This window comes from Panthera uncia, assembly GCF_023721935.1.
Source record: "Panthera uncia isolate 11264 chromosome A3 unlocalized genomic scaffold, Puncia_PCG_1.0 HiC_scaffold_12, whole genome shotgun sequence".
NCBI classification, from domain to species: domain Eukaryota; kingdom Metazoa; phylum Chordata; class Mammalia; order Carnivora; family Felidae; genus Panthera; species Panthera uncia.
The window spans coordinates 770,039-786,363 of NW_026057579.1; the positions used below are offsets into that span (position 1 = coordinate 770,039).

The window sequence follows — 16,325 nt, forward strand, 5'->3', positions numbered from 1 at the left end:
CCCAGTGTGTGGGTAAGCCCTGGTGGACGGGTGGGGAGTGAGAATTAGCTGACAGCAGAGAACTGGGGAGGCACTTGTCTCCTTTATTGAACGTCCTCACGGGCACCTCAGCACTGACCAGGCAGCCAGAGCAGGAAAAAGCGGGTAGGAGGCCAGGGGCAGGGAGATGCCCACTCTCATTTCCAGTCCTTGAAGAATTGCTTGAAGATGGGACTCTCGCGGCCCTGGGGCAGAATCTCCACCTGCAGGAAGAACAGGGGAGAAGGATAGCCCACAAGGTTCCACCCTGGCCTCCACCAGGCAAGGACAAAGCCACGGAGGTGGGTGCTGGGCCCCAGCCCTGAGTCCACATTGGTCTCCGGGCCAGGAATGCTTCTCCAGGTAAGCCAAGAGATGAGAAAGAAGATTACGGGGACATGAGCTGAGAGAACATCGCCTCAAGAACTCGTGTGTGCAGTTTGATAGACGCACTAGTCACAGATGAGCCTTCGGAAAGACTCATGGAGTCCTATTGCTGGCGCAACAGGGGGTGTACAGGCCAGGGACAATGGCCCAGAGGAGACACACAAGCTCTGCGAAGGCACACCCGCTCTCTGGGCTGCCAGGGAGGGGCTGCCCAGCATCCTCTTGCTTTTAAATGTTGAAGGATTAAGAGGGGCTTTCCCACTGGATGGTAGGGAGGTCAGACTGCTCCTGACTGTGCTCGAGGATTTCCTGCCCTCTTCCCCCAGTCTTTGGGGCAAGAGGCCACGAGAAGAGTCCCAGGAGGGGGAGCTGGGGCACAAGGCGCCTCCTCACCTGAGTGTTGGGGGCATAGTGCATGCGAGAGATGAAGTCCTCTGCCACCTGGAGAGCTGCCTGCCGCTCCTTCTCGTTAGCTTTTCGCCCTGGATCAATAGGAAGGGGATTTTTTGTTTTTTAAGAGCAGGGATTCTCTCTAGTTCACATCCCATTTTCTCAAGGAAATTTAAGGGGAGGTCCATAGAACAGCCAGCCACTTTTTAAATAAACGGACCAGGAGGGTTGCAAGACCCTGAGGAGGTCTTTGGAGCCGTGAGGTCAACCTCTTGAGACTTTTCTCAACCCAGCAGCTCCAAGTGATATGAAAGCTGCTCTTTCCGCCTCCTCTAATCAAAACCTTCTGCTCGGACCGGGGGCCCACAGATATTCAGAGAGAGAGCTAGTGTTCCCGTGGCATGAGACCCTAAATCTAGAGCCTCGCCCCAGGACACCTCACCTCTGGAGCCTATCAACTGTACCGCTGACAAGTATCAACAAGTATCAAGCCTTTTGTGTAAAACTAAATAGGACAAAGGGTGTGATTTATTAGTCTTCCTCCCACAATGCCAGATAGCCGACCTCAGCCTAATGGTACGTAGGCCATTAGGTAGGCCACCAAAGACCTTATAAAAAGGAAGAGCATCCAGTTATCCATTTCCTCCTGTGGGCAGTTCCTTTAATGCAAGCTATACTCCAGCTTAAGGCAAAGTACTTCTCTTCTTGGCTCCCAGCGTTCTTATTTGTTTGTTTTCTTCTCCGGTTTCTCTTTCCAGAATGGTTCGGTTCTTTGCTTGGGGTTAAATTCCCTTCCGTGGGTATCTGGGAACCTCTCATGCCTGGAACTGGTCCCATGGGAAAGGGACCCCATGGCAGCCCCAGTGCACAATCTCCACCCATCCCCGCCCAACTCGTAGAAAGCCGCCATGCTGTCGGCCGCTCTGGCCCTTCCCCGAAGCAGGAGTATTACTGGCTAGTAGCAGCTATCCTTGGAACACCTTATCCTTCCTCATCTTCCTTCCTAAGGCCGGGGGTTTCTCTTGGCTTCAGTTGTCCCCACAAATATCTATTGAGCAAATGCTATTTAGTCACGACACTAGAGATGATACGGTTCCTGCTTTCGGGAAACATATAATCTGGTCAGGGAGGTAAGACACGCTCAAGAAAAGGCAAGCATGGAGAAGTAAAGAGGCCCCCAGGGTCACTCAGAGGCTCCGAGTTTTGTTTCAACATTTTCAGAGTTAAACCAAGTGGACAAGTTTACACACAACAGTGTTTCTATCCCCAGCCAATACAATCTCTTGGAAAAACAAGTTCTACTAGTTCATTTCCCAGTGCATAAAGTGGGATTTAATTTACCTAAAATCTCTCTGTCGCACCCCATGGGCAGAATGGCAAGATTGGGATCCCAGCAGCCCTCAAGGGCCTAGGAGTGTTCTAGAACAGTGGTCCTCAAAATGTGCTCCTGGACCAGCAGCAAGGCCTGGGAACCGGTTAGATATCCAAACTCGGGGTGGAGGCGGGTAGCCATCTGTTTTAAGAGGCCCTCCAGTGATTCTAAAGCATGCTTGAGTTTCAGAACCATTGCCTGGAATTTAGGGGGGCCGAGAACAGCACAGAGAAAGCCCTCAGGGCCTCCCTGGGCTGGTTTTGAAAGCAGTCAGGCAGGCCGAGCCCTCCAACGGGAAGCGTGCCCAGCTCAGAGCAGCTGCAGCGGTGTTGGGCTAGCATGGAGAAGCCACACGTACCCTTCCAAATGTAGATCTTGCCACAGAGCCCATTGTCCAGCACGAAGCAGTCATCAGACAGCAGCAGATCGAGGGCAAAGGGACTGGAGTCGGCCACCTTGGTCAGGTTCATCTGTCCAGTGGCGTCGGAGACCTGGGGGAGGATGGGCAGTGCCAGATCCCACCCCCTGCTCCCAACACACAGCCTTAAGCTCCACCCCTGCACCATGGCCCCAGCCTGAGGACTCGGGGCAGATAGCACTGACGGGCAAATAGTAGGCACCCCACCCCTCACATCACCCTCAATCACTGTAGCACCAAGGCCCCGCCTCCACTTAGGTGGATTCCAAATTACAAATGAATGCAAAGAATCCGAAAAAGTAAAGCTCAGCTTTGGCTTCACACCTCCTTCTCCAACAATGGGCCACAAGTGAAGTGGCTTTTATCTCCTCAGGAGGGCCAGACATCTGTCCATTTCCCATCCTCACCTCACACCAAGCCCTGAATAAACCACCATGCTGCCAGTCTCAACCTTCCCGGGGCTTTCTCTTCTCCCTGCAGCAGCCCCTGCCTGGGCACAGCTCAGGCCCACAGTGCCCACCTTATACAGAGCCGCGGCCTGGGCATTTGTCCGGTCAGCTGTCAGGTCTTCCTCAGGGTTCCCCTCCTTCAGAGCAGGCTTGGGACCCAGGACCTACAGGGGCCAGGGCAGGCCAGGTTTCCAGGGATTCCTGGGCACCTGCCCCAAACCTTCCCAACCCATCATGCCCAAGGCCACCACCTCTGGCAGGGGACTAACTGCCTCCTGCACAAGGACACCCGGCAGAGGTGAGTGAGGCCACTGGTCCATCCGCCCAGAGGGATACATTACTCTGAGTCACACGAGGGCACCCAGTGAGCTAGCCACAGCCCTAAGCAGTACCCCAGACCGCCCACCCCTACCCCTGCCATCCTCTACTGACCACCCTCCTCACTGCTTCTCCCGGCTGCCCACCCTAATGTCCCCCGACCTGGATCATCTCAGCAGGCTCTTCCCCATCAGTGACAATCTCCACCTGGGCCTTGCCCTGTCGTTCACTGTCCCTGATGGCCAGGGCAAGGTCTCGTGCCTTATTGCGCTCCAGGATGTTGGATTTTCCACCACACCAGGCGAAGATGTTCTGGAGGGAAGTACAGAGGCTCAGCTGCTTGCATCCATCCTGTTGACTGGATGGGGGGGGGGGGGGGGGGGGGGGGTGGGGAGTGGTTCCTGATGAACTGCCCCCTGAAGCGACACTCTTGGCAAGAGTAATTCTCCGCCCAGCCCCCATTCCTTCCTGATTTATGTTTCTCCACATTGCTTATCCGCATATACTTAAAGGTCTTTATCTCGTTTGTAATCTAGCTCCCCTGGCTAGAAAGTAAGCTTCATTAGGGCATGGGTGTTTTGTTTTGTTTTGCTTTGCTTTGTTCACTGCTGCATGCCCAGGACTAAAACAGAGACTGGCATGTATTTAGGCAGAAAATAAGTATTGAATGAACGAATGAATGAATGAGTGAATGGGTCAATGCCATCTTTGAGCCCAGTGTCTCACACTGCTACCTGCACCCTGCTGAGCTGGTCCCCTCCCTCTAGCTCACGGCTGCCGACACTCCTAACCGCTTCTGGGTTGGCTTCCTGCCTCAAACCTTCAGCACAAGATGTGGTCCAGACTCCTCAGACAGTCTCCCGACCTATGTCTCAGGCAACTTAACAATTTTTGCTCCCATTGGGCCTGTCCCCACTCAGGGTTCCAGTCAAGCTAGACCCTTCCCTGCTGTCAGCATGCCTGCACCTTCCCCCACCTCAATGCCTCAGCCTCAGCTCACCTGTCCTTTCACCTCAAAAGGTATTTCCCCATCCGTAAAGGTCTAGTCAAATGGCACCTTCCTGGGACAAGGGCTTCAGCTCAAGCTAGAGGGACGTCTCCCTGCCCCAAACTCCCTCAGCACATGCCCCTGCCTCTCTTAGAGCCCTCATCACATCCTACCGTACAATACAAGTGACAAGCCTGTCTCGGCAGCCTCCCAAGGGCAGACAATTCGTAGTCCCCACGCTGGCTCAGGGTGGGCATCACAGACTCGCTGAGTGAACAACATTAACGAATGGTGTGGCTGGCAGCTAACTCAGAACTACAAAGGCTCCACGAGAAGAAGAGAGTAGCTTCCAGTGTTAGACACCATGGCTGGATGGCAGAGGGAAGTTTCTGTCCTTTGGAATATAAGATGTTTGCTAATGGCCGGAGCTGCTGCTCCCCTTCTCCCCGGCCTCCTGGTCCCTGCCCCCTTATGCCGATACAGTGCTCAGCCCCACCCCGCCTGCCCACCTGGCCCAAGTCCAGGATGAAGCAGTCCCCGGTGTTGAAGCTGTCCCAGCTCAGCGGCCGCTCGGTGGCACGGATGTTCTTCTTCCCCTTCACCTGGTACAGTTTCTTGATGGCAGCTGGAGTGGCCCCCGGAGAGGTCTTGTGAAACGCTGACTCCACTCCACCTTCCTGCAGCCCAGATGGGACGACCTGAGAGCACTGACAGGAGGCCCGCGGCCTGCCGCACCCACTCCCGGCAGGAGATGGGCAGATAGGTGGGGGAGGACCCAGGCTGGAGGGCACCTGGGCTTTTTTGCAGGGTGAGAACCGGCTGGAAGGAGGAGGGGCTCTGAGAGGAGCCACAGGGTAAGGGTGCTGGGAGGCGGGCTCTGACCTGGTACTTGAGGCCACGCGGGAAGTAGCTCATGAAGAGGTCGGACTCATTGCCCTGCACCTCTCGGTGCTGCACGGGTCGCTCCCCGAGCAGGGTGTTGAGATGCACGGCTAACACGGCACAGGCCCCCTGCTCATCCCGGGATGACTGCTGGCCTGGGGTGGGTGGGAAGTGGCAGAGCCAGGCCCATGAGACCCATGCCCGACTCCGGGCCAGGCCACACCCCCAACTCGTCCCCCAGGTCCCTTACCTATCCACAGGTGCAGGTGGGAGAGCTCCTCCGGGCCGTTGTGCAGCACTAGGTAGGAGTCCCCCGAGAAGAAGATGCCCTGATTCTCACGTGCCACCGGCACTGGCTTCAGCTTCTCCACCCGCCATACGTGCAGGCCAGGATCCTGCACCGAGGCTGGGAACGGAGAGCCGCTGCAGGAGGGAAGAGGGTTGGCAGTGCTGGCCAGGGCCCATGAGGAGTGGACCCAAGCAGAGAGAGCTGGGCAGACCTGGGTGGGCCAAGGGGCTGTGGTGTGGGGGTGAGGGGAGCTGTGAGGAGCCCTTGGGGGTGAAGCAGGGGAGCGATGAGAGGGGAGGGGGCACAGCCTACCTCTGGGGGAGGTGCGTATACATGCTGTTTCCGATTCTGAAAAGACAGAAGAAGCCATTATGATTACAAATGTTATGACAACCACCCTTCACATTGGTCTGGGGGGGCATTCCAGGTGTCACATACAATCATATACATTAACTACTTCATCTCCAATAGCACAAGAGGAGATTACCCTGGCTCCATTATGCAGGCAAAGAAACTGAGGCTTAGAAAGTCTGAAGTTCAAAGTCACAAAGCTTATGAATGGCTAATGAAAACTAGGTCTCTGGGGCATCCGGGTGGCTCAGTCAGTTGAGCATCTGACTCTTGATTTCAGCTCAGGTCAAGATCCCAAGGTCATGGGATCGAGCCCTGAGTCGAGCTCTGCATGGAGCGTGGAGCCTGCTTGGGATTCTGTCTCTCTCTCTCTCTCTCTTCCTCTGCCCTGCTCCCCTGCTCACGCACTCACACTCTCTTTCTCTCTGTCTTTAAAAAACGAAAACAAAAAACTAGGTCTCTGACTCCTGGGCCAACTGGCCAGTGTCTTCCCCTTGCTGTGACCTCTCAGCCATGCCTCTCTTCTGCTTCCAGCCCCTAACTCTGGGTGTTGCATGAGGCGACATATGGCTCTCTAAGCAATTACTGCTTATATTAGAAAAGTCTAAAATCAATAACTTAAGTTATAGAAACACCATAGAAACACCAAAGAAGGAAAAGCAAATTAAACACGAAATAATCAGAAGACAGTAAATAATAAAAGTAAGAGCAGAAATTAATAGAAATAAAAAAGAGAGAAAGTCAATGAAGCTGGTTTTTGGGAAAAAAATCAATAATATTGATCAACCTTTAGACAAATTAGGAAGATGACACAAATTTACAATTCGTAAATAAGAGAGGTAACCCACTGCAGATTCTACAAATTTAAAAGGATAAAGAGAATATTACAAAAACTTATGCCAATATATTCAACAACATACATGAAATGGGCAAATTCCTTAAAGGATACAAATTATGAAAGTTCACTCATGAAAAAATAGATGACCTGAATAGTTCTAATATATATTAAAGAAGCTGCATTTGTACTCAAGCCACCTGTCCCCACACCCCCCAATTCCAGTCCTGGTACATTCTACCAACAATTTAAGGAAGACGTAATACCAATTCTACACAAACTTTTGCAGAAAATAGGAGAGATACTTCCCAGTTCATCCTATGCCACCAACATTAACCTGATATAACAAACCAGATAAATATGTTATAAAAGAAAAGACTAGACCAATGTCCTTCATGAACATAGACATAAAAAATACTAACAAAATACGGGGCACCTGGGTGGCTCAGTCGGTTGAGCAGCCAACTTCAGCTCAGGTCATGATCTCACCATTTGTGAGTTCAAGCCCCACGTTGGGCTCTGTGCTGACAGCTCAGAGCCTGGATCCTGCTTGGGATTCTTTCTCCTGCTCTCTCTGCCCCTCCCCCACTCATGCTCTGTCTCTCAATACTGAATAAAAGTTAAAAAAAAATTTTTTTTAAATATATTAACAAAATTTTAGCATATGGGGGCACCTGGGTGGCTCAGTCTGCTTAGCAGACAACTTCGGCCCAGGTCATGATCTCAAGGTTTGTGAGTTTGGGCCCCACATCAGGCTCTGTGCTAACAGCTCAGAGCTTCGAGGCTGCTTCAGAGTCTGTGTCTCCCTCTCTCTCTGCCCCTCCCCCACTCTCTCTCTCTCTTTCTCTCTCTCTCTCTCTGAAAAATAAACATTAAAAAAATTTACAAAAAATTTTTAGCATATGCAAATCGATAATATATAAAAAGTATAAGTCACCATGATTAAATGGGGTTTATCCCCAGAATGCAAAGTTGGCTTAACATCTGAAAATCAACGGTGCCTGAGTGGCTCAGTCAGTTAAGCATCCAACCTTGGCTGGGGTCATGATCTCCTGGTTCAAGAGTGTGAGCTGCACCCTCCCCCCCCCGCATCATCCCCGTCAGGCTCTGCACTGGTGCTGAGCCTGCTTGGGATTCTCTCCCTTCCTCTCTTACTACCCTTTCCCCACATTCTCTCTCTCTCAAAATAAATACATAAACTTAAAAAAAGTTTTGTTTAAAAGTTTAAAAAATAAAAAATAATAAAATTAAATACGATTTTTAAAAATCTGAAAATCAATATAATTCACCTTATTAATTATATATATATATGAAAAAAAACCTCTAAAAACCTGATATACAAAGGAAGCCATTTTAGATTTCTCTTTTTTTTATGTCTATTTGTTTATTTTGAAAGAGAGAAAGAAGGCAAGCAGGGGAGGGTCAGAGAGAGGGAGAGAGAGAATCCCAAGCAGGCTCTACACTCAGCACAGAGCCAGCCACAGGGCTCGAACCCATGAAACCATGAAATCATGACCTGAGCCAAAAACAAGTCAGATACTTACTTAACTGACTCAGCCACCCGGTGAGCCCCAGAACCATGAGTTTTAATGTTAAGGAATGCAGGAAGTAGGAGAATTGATTGATATCATAAGGGCAAGATGGCTTCCTTTATTTTTTTTTTTTATTTTTTAATGTTTATTTTTGAGAGAGAGAGAGATAGAGACAGAGTGTCAGCAGGAGAGGGGCAGAGAGAGAGGGAGACACAGAATCTGAAGCAGGCTCCAGGCTCTGAGCTGTCAGCACAGAGCCGGACACAGGGCTCAAACCCACAGACCACAAGATCATGACCTGAGCTAAAGTCAGACACCTAAACAACTGAGCCACCCAGGTGCCCCAAGAGGGTTTCCTTTAGGCTACTCATTTATAAGGCAGGTGTACAGTGTATGGGTGAGCCATAAATCAGACCTTTGGGTTTTGTTTTGTTTTTTTGTTTACTTTTCTTTTTTAATTTCAAATTTCTATTTAAATGCTAGTTAGTTACCATATGGTAAAATTGACTTCAGGAGTAGAATTTAGTGATTCATTACTTACAAAGAACACCCAATGCTCATCACAAGTACCCTCCTTAATACCCATCACCCATTTATACCATCCCTCTGCCCCACCTCCCCTCCAGCAACCCTGATTTTGTTCTCTATAGTTAAGAGTCTCTTACGGTTTGCTGCTCTCCCTCTCTCTCTTCCCCTTCCCCTATGTTCATCTGTTTTGTTTATTAAATTTCACATATGAGTGAAATCATACAATATTTGTCTTTCTCTGACTTATTTCACTTACAGGTTTTTGGTTTAAACAAAGTTTACGTACAGTCATGCTGACTTAGAAAGAAATCTGGGGGCATCTGGGTGGCTGAGTCGGTCACTCAACCGGCTGACTCACTCGGGATTCTGTGTCTCCCTCTCTCTGACCCTCCCCCACTCACTGTCTCTGTCTCTCCCAAAATAAACTTAAAAAAAATAATTATCTGAAAAAAACCTCATGGTTCCTGCCTATATGTTAATCTCTAATCTCTTGAGTTTTTGCAAGATATAGAAAAGTATATAATCCTGTAAAAACTGTTCATTCTCTGGAGCACTTTCTTCCCTGTGAAGAGTGTCTCCAGGGTAGCTGTCCAGCTGTCCTAACTTGAGCTGAAATAAAACTCTCTTTCTTTCTTTTAGAGATTCTAAAAGGTTTGTTCATTTTGTATTGACAATATGTACATGTATATATGTATGTATATGTATATACATATGTATGTATACATATGTATGTTGCATTGACAATATATACGTGTGCGTGCATGTATATAACCATCTCAATAGATTCAGAAAAAGCATTTACTAAAATTTGACATCAATTCCTGACTTAAAAACCAAAACCGGGGCACCTGGGTGGCTCAGTCAGTTAAGCCTCCAACTTCGACTCAGGTCATGATCTTATAGTTTGTGAGTTTGAGCCCCGCGTTGGGCTCTGTGCTGACAGCTCAGAGCCTGGAGCCTGCTTCAGATTCTGTGTCTCCTTCTCTCTCTCTCCCCCTCCTCAACTCGTGCTCTGTCTCTCTCTCTCTCTCTCTCAGAAGTAAATAAACATTTAAAAAAATTTTTTAAAAAAGCTGTTGGAAGCAGTACAAAGGCTAAAAACATATTTAAAAAACAAAACAAAACAAAACAAAACAAAACAAAAAAACTTTCACCAAACTAGGAATAAAAAGGAACTTCCTCAACCTGATAAAAGGCACCTACCAAAAACAAACACAGAAACACAAAATCTTTCTAGAGCTAACACTTAGTTCCTTCCCTAATTCTCAACTCTCCCTGGGGAATCCCACCCATTCCCAGGCATCAACTCTCACTTCTGTATGCCCAGCTTCCCCTCAAATGCTTCTCTGCAAGGGCCAAGTGCAGGCCATTCCAAGATGGGCCACTTTGGTATGAACATTATTTTTGAGTTAAAAGCAACCAAAACACAACCAGTTCAGGAAAAGTGGTTTATCTCTCCCTTATCTGCCTGCTTACACCAGGAAGAGAGCCTTTAACAGATTTTTCTTGACCTAAGAAACTTACCTACATCATAGGGTGACCTTGGTTTTCCAAGCATCTCCCTTCACCTTCCTGCTAATGGTCTTTCTCCCCTTTGTATCCTTAAACTCTACCCCTCTCCTTAGTTCCTCAGTCTTGTTGCTCCCCTGTGTTTGGAATTTCCATGTCTGTGTGGATTCCCCCATATGTACACTATTAAATTTGATTTTCTCCTGTTAATATGTCTCATGTCCATATGATTCTAAGTCCAGCTAGAAGGACCTTGAGGGGCAGAGGAAATTTTTCTTCCCCAACCCCTAAACATCATGTTTCTTCTATAGGTTCAATGAGAGCAACCTTTTTTGGACAGCTTACCCAGGAAAAAAAAGAATGGTAAAGGCAAACACTTACAAAATACATTTTTTTAATTCGGCAAATGCAGTAACTTCAGCTCCACTCACTGTCTCTTTCCTATATTCCCATTACTAGTGAGTTTCTTTTTCTTTTTTTTTTTTTTTTTTTTTTTTTTTTTTTTTTGGCTTAAAATGCACAGCCCACGGGGCGCCTGGGTGGCTCAGTCGGTTGAGCGTCCGACTTCGGCTCAGGTCATGATCTCGCGGTCTGTGAGTTCGAGCCCCGCATCAGGCTCTGTGCTGACGGCTCAGAGCCTGGAGCCTGCTTCGGATTCTGTGTCTCCCTCTCTCTCTGACCCTCCCCCGCTCATGCTCTGTCTCTCTCTCTCTGTCAAAAATAAGTAAAACATTAAAAAAATAATTAAAATGCACAGCCCACACTACCAACCACTGCAACACAATTCACACTGTGCACGTGAACAGCACTTTTGTAAGGTGAGCCTCTGTGACACAGGGTAAGGGCCTGGGGGATTTCAAGGAGGAGGCAAACTGGCACCATAGGGAGATTCTTAGGGCCCAAGGAAGCGGGAAGGGCCAAGAGCCCTCTTTAGAGGGGGTTGAGTCTGAGTGGAGAACAGAACAGAAACAGGAGCAGTGGTAATGGATGTAAGATGCCAGGTGAATCATGACTTCTTTTCCATTCCTAACTAACAACATCGCTGGAGGCGTTTTTTCAGAACCGCACTTTCCCAAAGCAGAAGACAGTGAGGGGGTAGGTAGTTTGGGGAAGGAACCCTTAATGTTTCTCCATTCACAGGTCACATGCCATGCCCACATCCCCTACAGCAGGCTGCTCAGCCTGTGACTCAGGTCCGAAGCAGGGAAGCAGCTGCCCTACCCCCACACACCACGCCCCAGCCAGTGGAGAGAGCTGGGGAACAGAGATGGTGTGACAGACAAGACAAGAGGGTCAACTGTTAGCTTTACTATTTTTCCTTCTGTGCTACCGATCTGAGAGCTCAGGCCATAACTCAAAAGCAGGTAGCCCATGGGCGGGACTACAGGCCTCCCAGAGCCACTGCAGGGTTTTGACGAAAGGGGCTTGGCCGCCTGCTTCTTCATCACCCTGGCAGCCTGTTCAAGTTACCCTGGGATCCTATAAAAACACAGATGCTCCAGTTCCAGGCCTGGAGATTTTGATTCCACAGGTGTGGAGAGGGGCCTGTGCATCTGCATTTTGAACATATGTTCCAGGTGATTCTGTGCTGCCAGTTAACTGTCCAGAAAGGCATCTCACCCCTGCCCGTATGTTAGAATCATCAAGCTCAAAAAAATCCCAATGTCCGGGCCACACACCAGACAAGTTAAAATCAGACTCTCTGGGATGCAGCCTGGACATCGTGTTTGAGAAGTCCCAGGTGACTCACTCAGGGCTGAAACTCCTGCTGTCCCATCGGATCCCTGCCCCCCCTGCTCCCGGCTCTCCCAGGTAAGGGGCCCCCTGACACGAGGCCTTCTCACTCCTCTCCCTTCCAGCCGCTCTGCCCAAGGCCACAGCTCCTTGAGCTTTCTCAGTAGCACATCCACCCCTCGTCCATCAACGCCACACCACCCTCCAGGCCCGTACCAAACCCCAGCTGTCCAAGGAGCCTTCCAGGACATTCGGTAGCCTCAGCCTTCTGGGACTTCTCCCAGCAGCCCCCTCACTCAGGAGCGTGTACTTCAGTCTCTGTTTGCAGGTGTCTTATAGCTTCACGCCTCAGCCAGAGCAGCAGACTTGCCTGACCCTCCTGCATTCCTCAAGTGGCCCACGACAGGGTCTATTCAATTCCACACAAAGTCTACCCTGGGAACGTGGCACTGGGCACAATGAGGGTGGTGAGAATGGTAGGGGCACAGAAATGAGGAAGAACCATCCATGTCTCATGGTCTAACTGGAGGGGGCAGGCAAGGAGGGAGCCGTCACACCCAGCAGGGCCACAGGCAAACTTTCTCTAGGTGGAGAATGTCACAGAATCACAGATGTCAGCATCAGAAGGAGCCTAAATGCTCTGCATCTGCCTCCCAACACATGCCCATACACACACAGTGCAAGAATCCCTTCTATGGCATCCCTCACCATCCTCCTCTTGAACGCTTCTGGTGATGGGGAACTCACCACCTCACAAGGCAGCCTCCTCCATATATACCTTTTAGGTTAAAACCTTTGCTTCCTCCCATTTTGCCATAGTGCACTAAGTTATGGATCTGCCAGCCTCCCCCACTAGACTATAAAGGCCTTTTGGGCAGAGACTGTATTTTGCCTCTCTAGCTGGAACCTGAAGGGGAGTAAAATATACCGCCCCAAAATAAGCCTCTTTGGCCCGATGATTATATTTTAAACTGGCTAGTTTTCTTTCTTTCTTTTTCTTTTAAAATGACTATTTTTAAGAAGCTGCAGATACAGGTGAAGTTCTGAAAACCAAGTAGAAGTTGCCCTATGTAGGAGATGTTTACATTTATAAGGAAATCTCCATAGGTGAGGGTATCTCCCCACTAGATCAGGAAGGGAGACCCTGGTGGCCAGCCCTCACTGGCCTACGAGGGTCCCAGCCAACAAGTCCCAGGGGCCGACTTTCCCTCACCCACTGGCCACTTTCACCTTTCCGCAGCTCTCCTTCCTCCCGCTTCTGCTTTTCAGGCTCCAGTGCCTCCCTGCCCGCCCCACCCGGCTTCTCACTTATCAAAGGAGAAAGCAGCCGTGTAAACCTGCATAACAATCTTGCCCTTGTTTACCACGCCCTTCCCGGTAACCTCCCGTAACAGACCCCCAGCATCTCTTGTCTTTAGCAGAGATGGTTATTTAAGGTGATGGCTTCATTTCAGGGAGTTTTCCTGGGTCTCTCCCAAGTATTCAAGAGGTATATACATTATTAAACTTTTGGTTTTCTCCTATTAATCTGTCTTATATCAATTCAATAGACTGGCCAAACTCCTTAGACGGGAAGAAGGGAAAACTTTCCCACTGCTGCAAGCCCCACCCTGTGCCTGGCACCCTGCAGGCGCTCAGAGGGTGCATCAGAGGCACAGGACCTGTGGGGGCTCACTAGAGCAGCTGGAGCCAGAGAGAGAGAAAGAGAGAGAGAGAGAGAGAGAGAGAGAGAGAGAGATTTCACAGGCTGGGACAGGCTGCAGCCCCGGAGGCAGAAAGCAGAGGCTGGGGAATCCAGTGAGACGGTCAAGGGGCCAGGGGTTGGGCAGGATGCACACGGAGCATCCACAACCCGGACTTAGGAAAGGACTTGCCTTTGAGGACACCCTGGGGGAGCCGCGGGGGCGAGGTGTCACCATGATGCGTACTTTTAAGGCAATGCTTGACAACTGTCAGAGCGACAGCAGTCCCCCGGTGATCTCTCTGCCCTCCTCAGACGCTGACTCTGTTGATCGCTACAGGTCCCTTCACCTCACAGTCCATTTGCCCCTAGTTATAAAATGAAACAGCCCCTACCCCTCTCCCCAAGAGAAGGTAGAAGGGTGAGTGTCAACTCTAGAAACGGCAACAAGTCTTTCCAGCCTGGGATGGGGCATTCAGGAAAGGAGCTGGGTCCAGAGGCCTCGCCTGGGGACTCCTTGGCCAGTGCTCTTTCCCCTGACACCAAGTGGGATCCCTCCTCCACCTTCCCCTCCCTTCTTCTCCCCTTCCCCTACCCCAGGCCAAGGACCAGACCCCAGCAAAAGTCTTGCTGAATTTGCAAAACAGTGCGCTGTGCTACAGTTTGAATTCCTGCTGGGAAGGAAGTCCTGCTCTCCCCCTCCCCCCACCACTGCAGTCCACCAGTCTACGGTCGGGCCAGCCCCGTCTTAGGGACAGGCATCCTCAAATCTGGCAGGAGGTCAGGCACCACCTCTCCCACCAGCCCGGACACGTCTGACCCTGGAGTTGTCTGTCTGTATCCCGAGCCCAACCCACCTTCCTCCGGGGCAGCCGTGGGGCTCCAGACAGACAATACATGTACCTGGAGCCTGGCACAAAGCTGCCAGGAAAGCGGGCTGGGGGACCAGAAGTCCTGGACAAAGCGGCTTCCAGAAATGCGAGTCTCTGTTTCCAGACCCTGGCGGCCAGCCCTCACCCCTCCAAGAGGGTCCCAGCCAGCAAGTCCCAGGGGCCCACTCTCCCTCCAGCCACCTTGCCACTTTCACCTTTCCGCAGCTCTCCTTCCTCCCTCTTCTGCTTTTCAGGCTCTTCTGCCTCCCGCCCCGCCTCACCCAGCTTCTCACTTCACGAGGTCCCCTCCCTGGCTGCCCCGCCCACATGCTCCCCGCCCCCCTCTTCTGCCCCCACCCTGCAGACCCTTGTCCCCTCCCTCGCGGGGGACAGTGCTGAGGGGCTGGCCTCTCTGCACGGAGAGCCCCGGGGAAAATTACCACACTCACCAGCCTCCGGCGTTTGTGTCTGCCTGCCCCCGGCCTCTGTGGGTTAGTCACATTTCCTGGGTGGGGTCACTGCCTCTGCAGGACTTTTTCCTCCTCCCCCAGACTTGTCTTTCTCCTTGCCCAGAAAGCATCCATTTGATTTGGTTGGTTTTTTTTTTAAGCTCACTAATGAGGGAGTGTCTGGGGTCTAGGAAATATTCTTTGCTGTGTCCTGCAGGCCAAAAACCTCTCGAGTCTACCTTGGGTCGTTCTTCTTGTTCACCAGATGTTTACTGACACAGTCTGGGCACTGGGCGCTCTGAGGGTCGGCCATAAAATGAAGGGTGGTTCGGGGCGCCTGGTTGGCTCACTCGGTACAGCATGTGACTCATGATCTTGGGATTGTGAGTTCGAGCCCCACATTGAGCATAGAGCCTACTTTAAAAAATGAAAAACATAAAAAGAAGGGTGGTTCTGGCTCAACCCAGGGGCATCTTGCCTACATCACATCGTAGGACCCTAGAGCTAGTCTTGTCCAACTTGTTCGCACACTTTCTAAAGGAGGATACCGAGGCCCTGAGAGCACAGGTGGCTTGCACAGGGATGGGACTCAGGTCACATAGGAACGGGAAGTAGGGGCAGTATAAGGGAAGCTTCCATTTCCTTCTGAATCCTTGTAGAGGCATGAAGCAGAGTCTGTGTGTGCCCCAGGAGAAGGTGGGCACCCAGTTAGCCACACCTGTGCTCCTCAGCCTAGGACTCTGGTCTGTCTGTCCTGGACACAGGTCTGCCCTGGCCCAGGGCTGGTCCACAGGCTCATTAGAGATAAGGCTCAGGCTTTAGGGTCAAGGCCCCACCCAGGAGGCAGCAAGTTGGGCAGTGGAACTAAGTCAATACACGTGTTAAAATTTCTGGACCAGAGCAAGATGGGACGTTTTCTTCAGAGAATGCAGACTAGCAGGCATCTGAGTGTCTCCATGGCCAAACTGCTGGCCTTAAAAATAGGGTAATCTGGGTTGTAATATCAGCAAGAGCCTTGTCCTCACAAGAATCAGAGACTGGGCAGATAACCTGGCAGAATGGAAAGAGTTGAACAGTTTGGCTACTTACTGGCTGTATTTAGTCTCCTAGAGCCTCACTGTGCTCGATCTGTAAAATGGGCATAAAGATAAATGCAAAGATTGAGATCATAAAATTAATTAGCAAATAGATACTCAGTCAACCTAGACTTCTTTTTCTTCCCCCCAAAGAGAATTTACTAGGGGACCCCAATACATGTGCCAGGCACCTCAGGAAGTAGTCCCCCCCCAACCCCCACCTCCCACCATGAACTCATGGTGGAGC

The 16,325-nt window shown here is 50.5% G+C and overlaps 1 protein-coding gene across 5 annotated transcripts; it reads right to left on the minus strand.

Moving 5' to 3' along the window:
* Positions 1–61: 61 nt before the first annotated feature.
* On the minus strand, positions 62–15,032 carry CAPG (capping actin protein, gelsolin like). 5 transcript variants are annotated; one of them, XM_049652053.1, is made up of 10 exons: positions 15,003–15,032; positions 5,824–5,859; positions 5,473–5,645; positions 5,223–5,377; positions 4,850–5,017; positions 3,515–3,664; positions 3,106–3,198; positions 2,526–2,658; positions 799–887; positions 62–242 (listed from the first exon to the last, which is right to left on the minus strand). In XM_049652053.1, exons 2-10 carry the CDS (start codon positions 5,844–5,846, stop codon positions 177–179), a joined length of 1,050 nt encoding a protein of 349 aa, XP_049508010.1. In that variant the 5' UTR covers positions 5,847–5,859; positions 15,003–15,032; the 3' UTR covers positions 62–176. The 5 variants fall into 5 exon arrangements, with proteins under 5 accessions (XP_049508010.1, XP_049508008.1, XP_049508007.1 ...); XM_049652051.1 differs by lacking the exon at positions 15,003–15,032 and adding an exon at positions 14,769–14,831; XM_049652050.1 differs by lacking the exon at positions 15,003–15,032 and adding an exon at positions 14,755–14,829.
* Between the last annotated feature and the right edge of the window lie 1,293 nt (positions 15,033–16,325).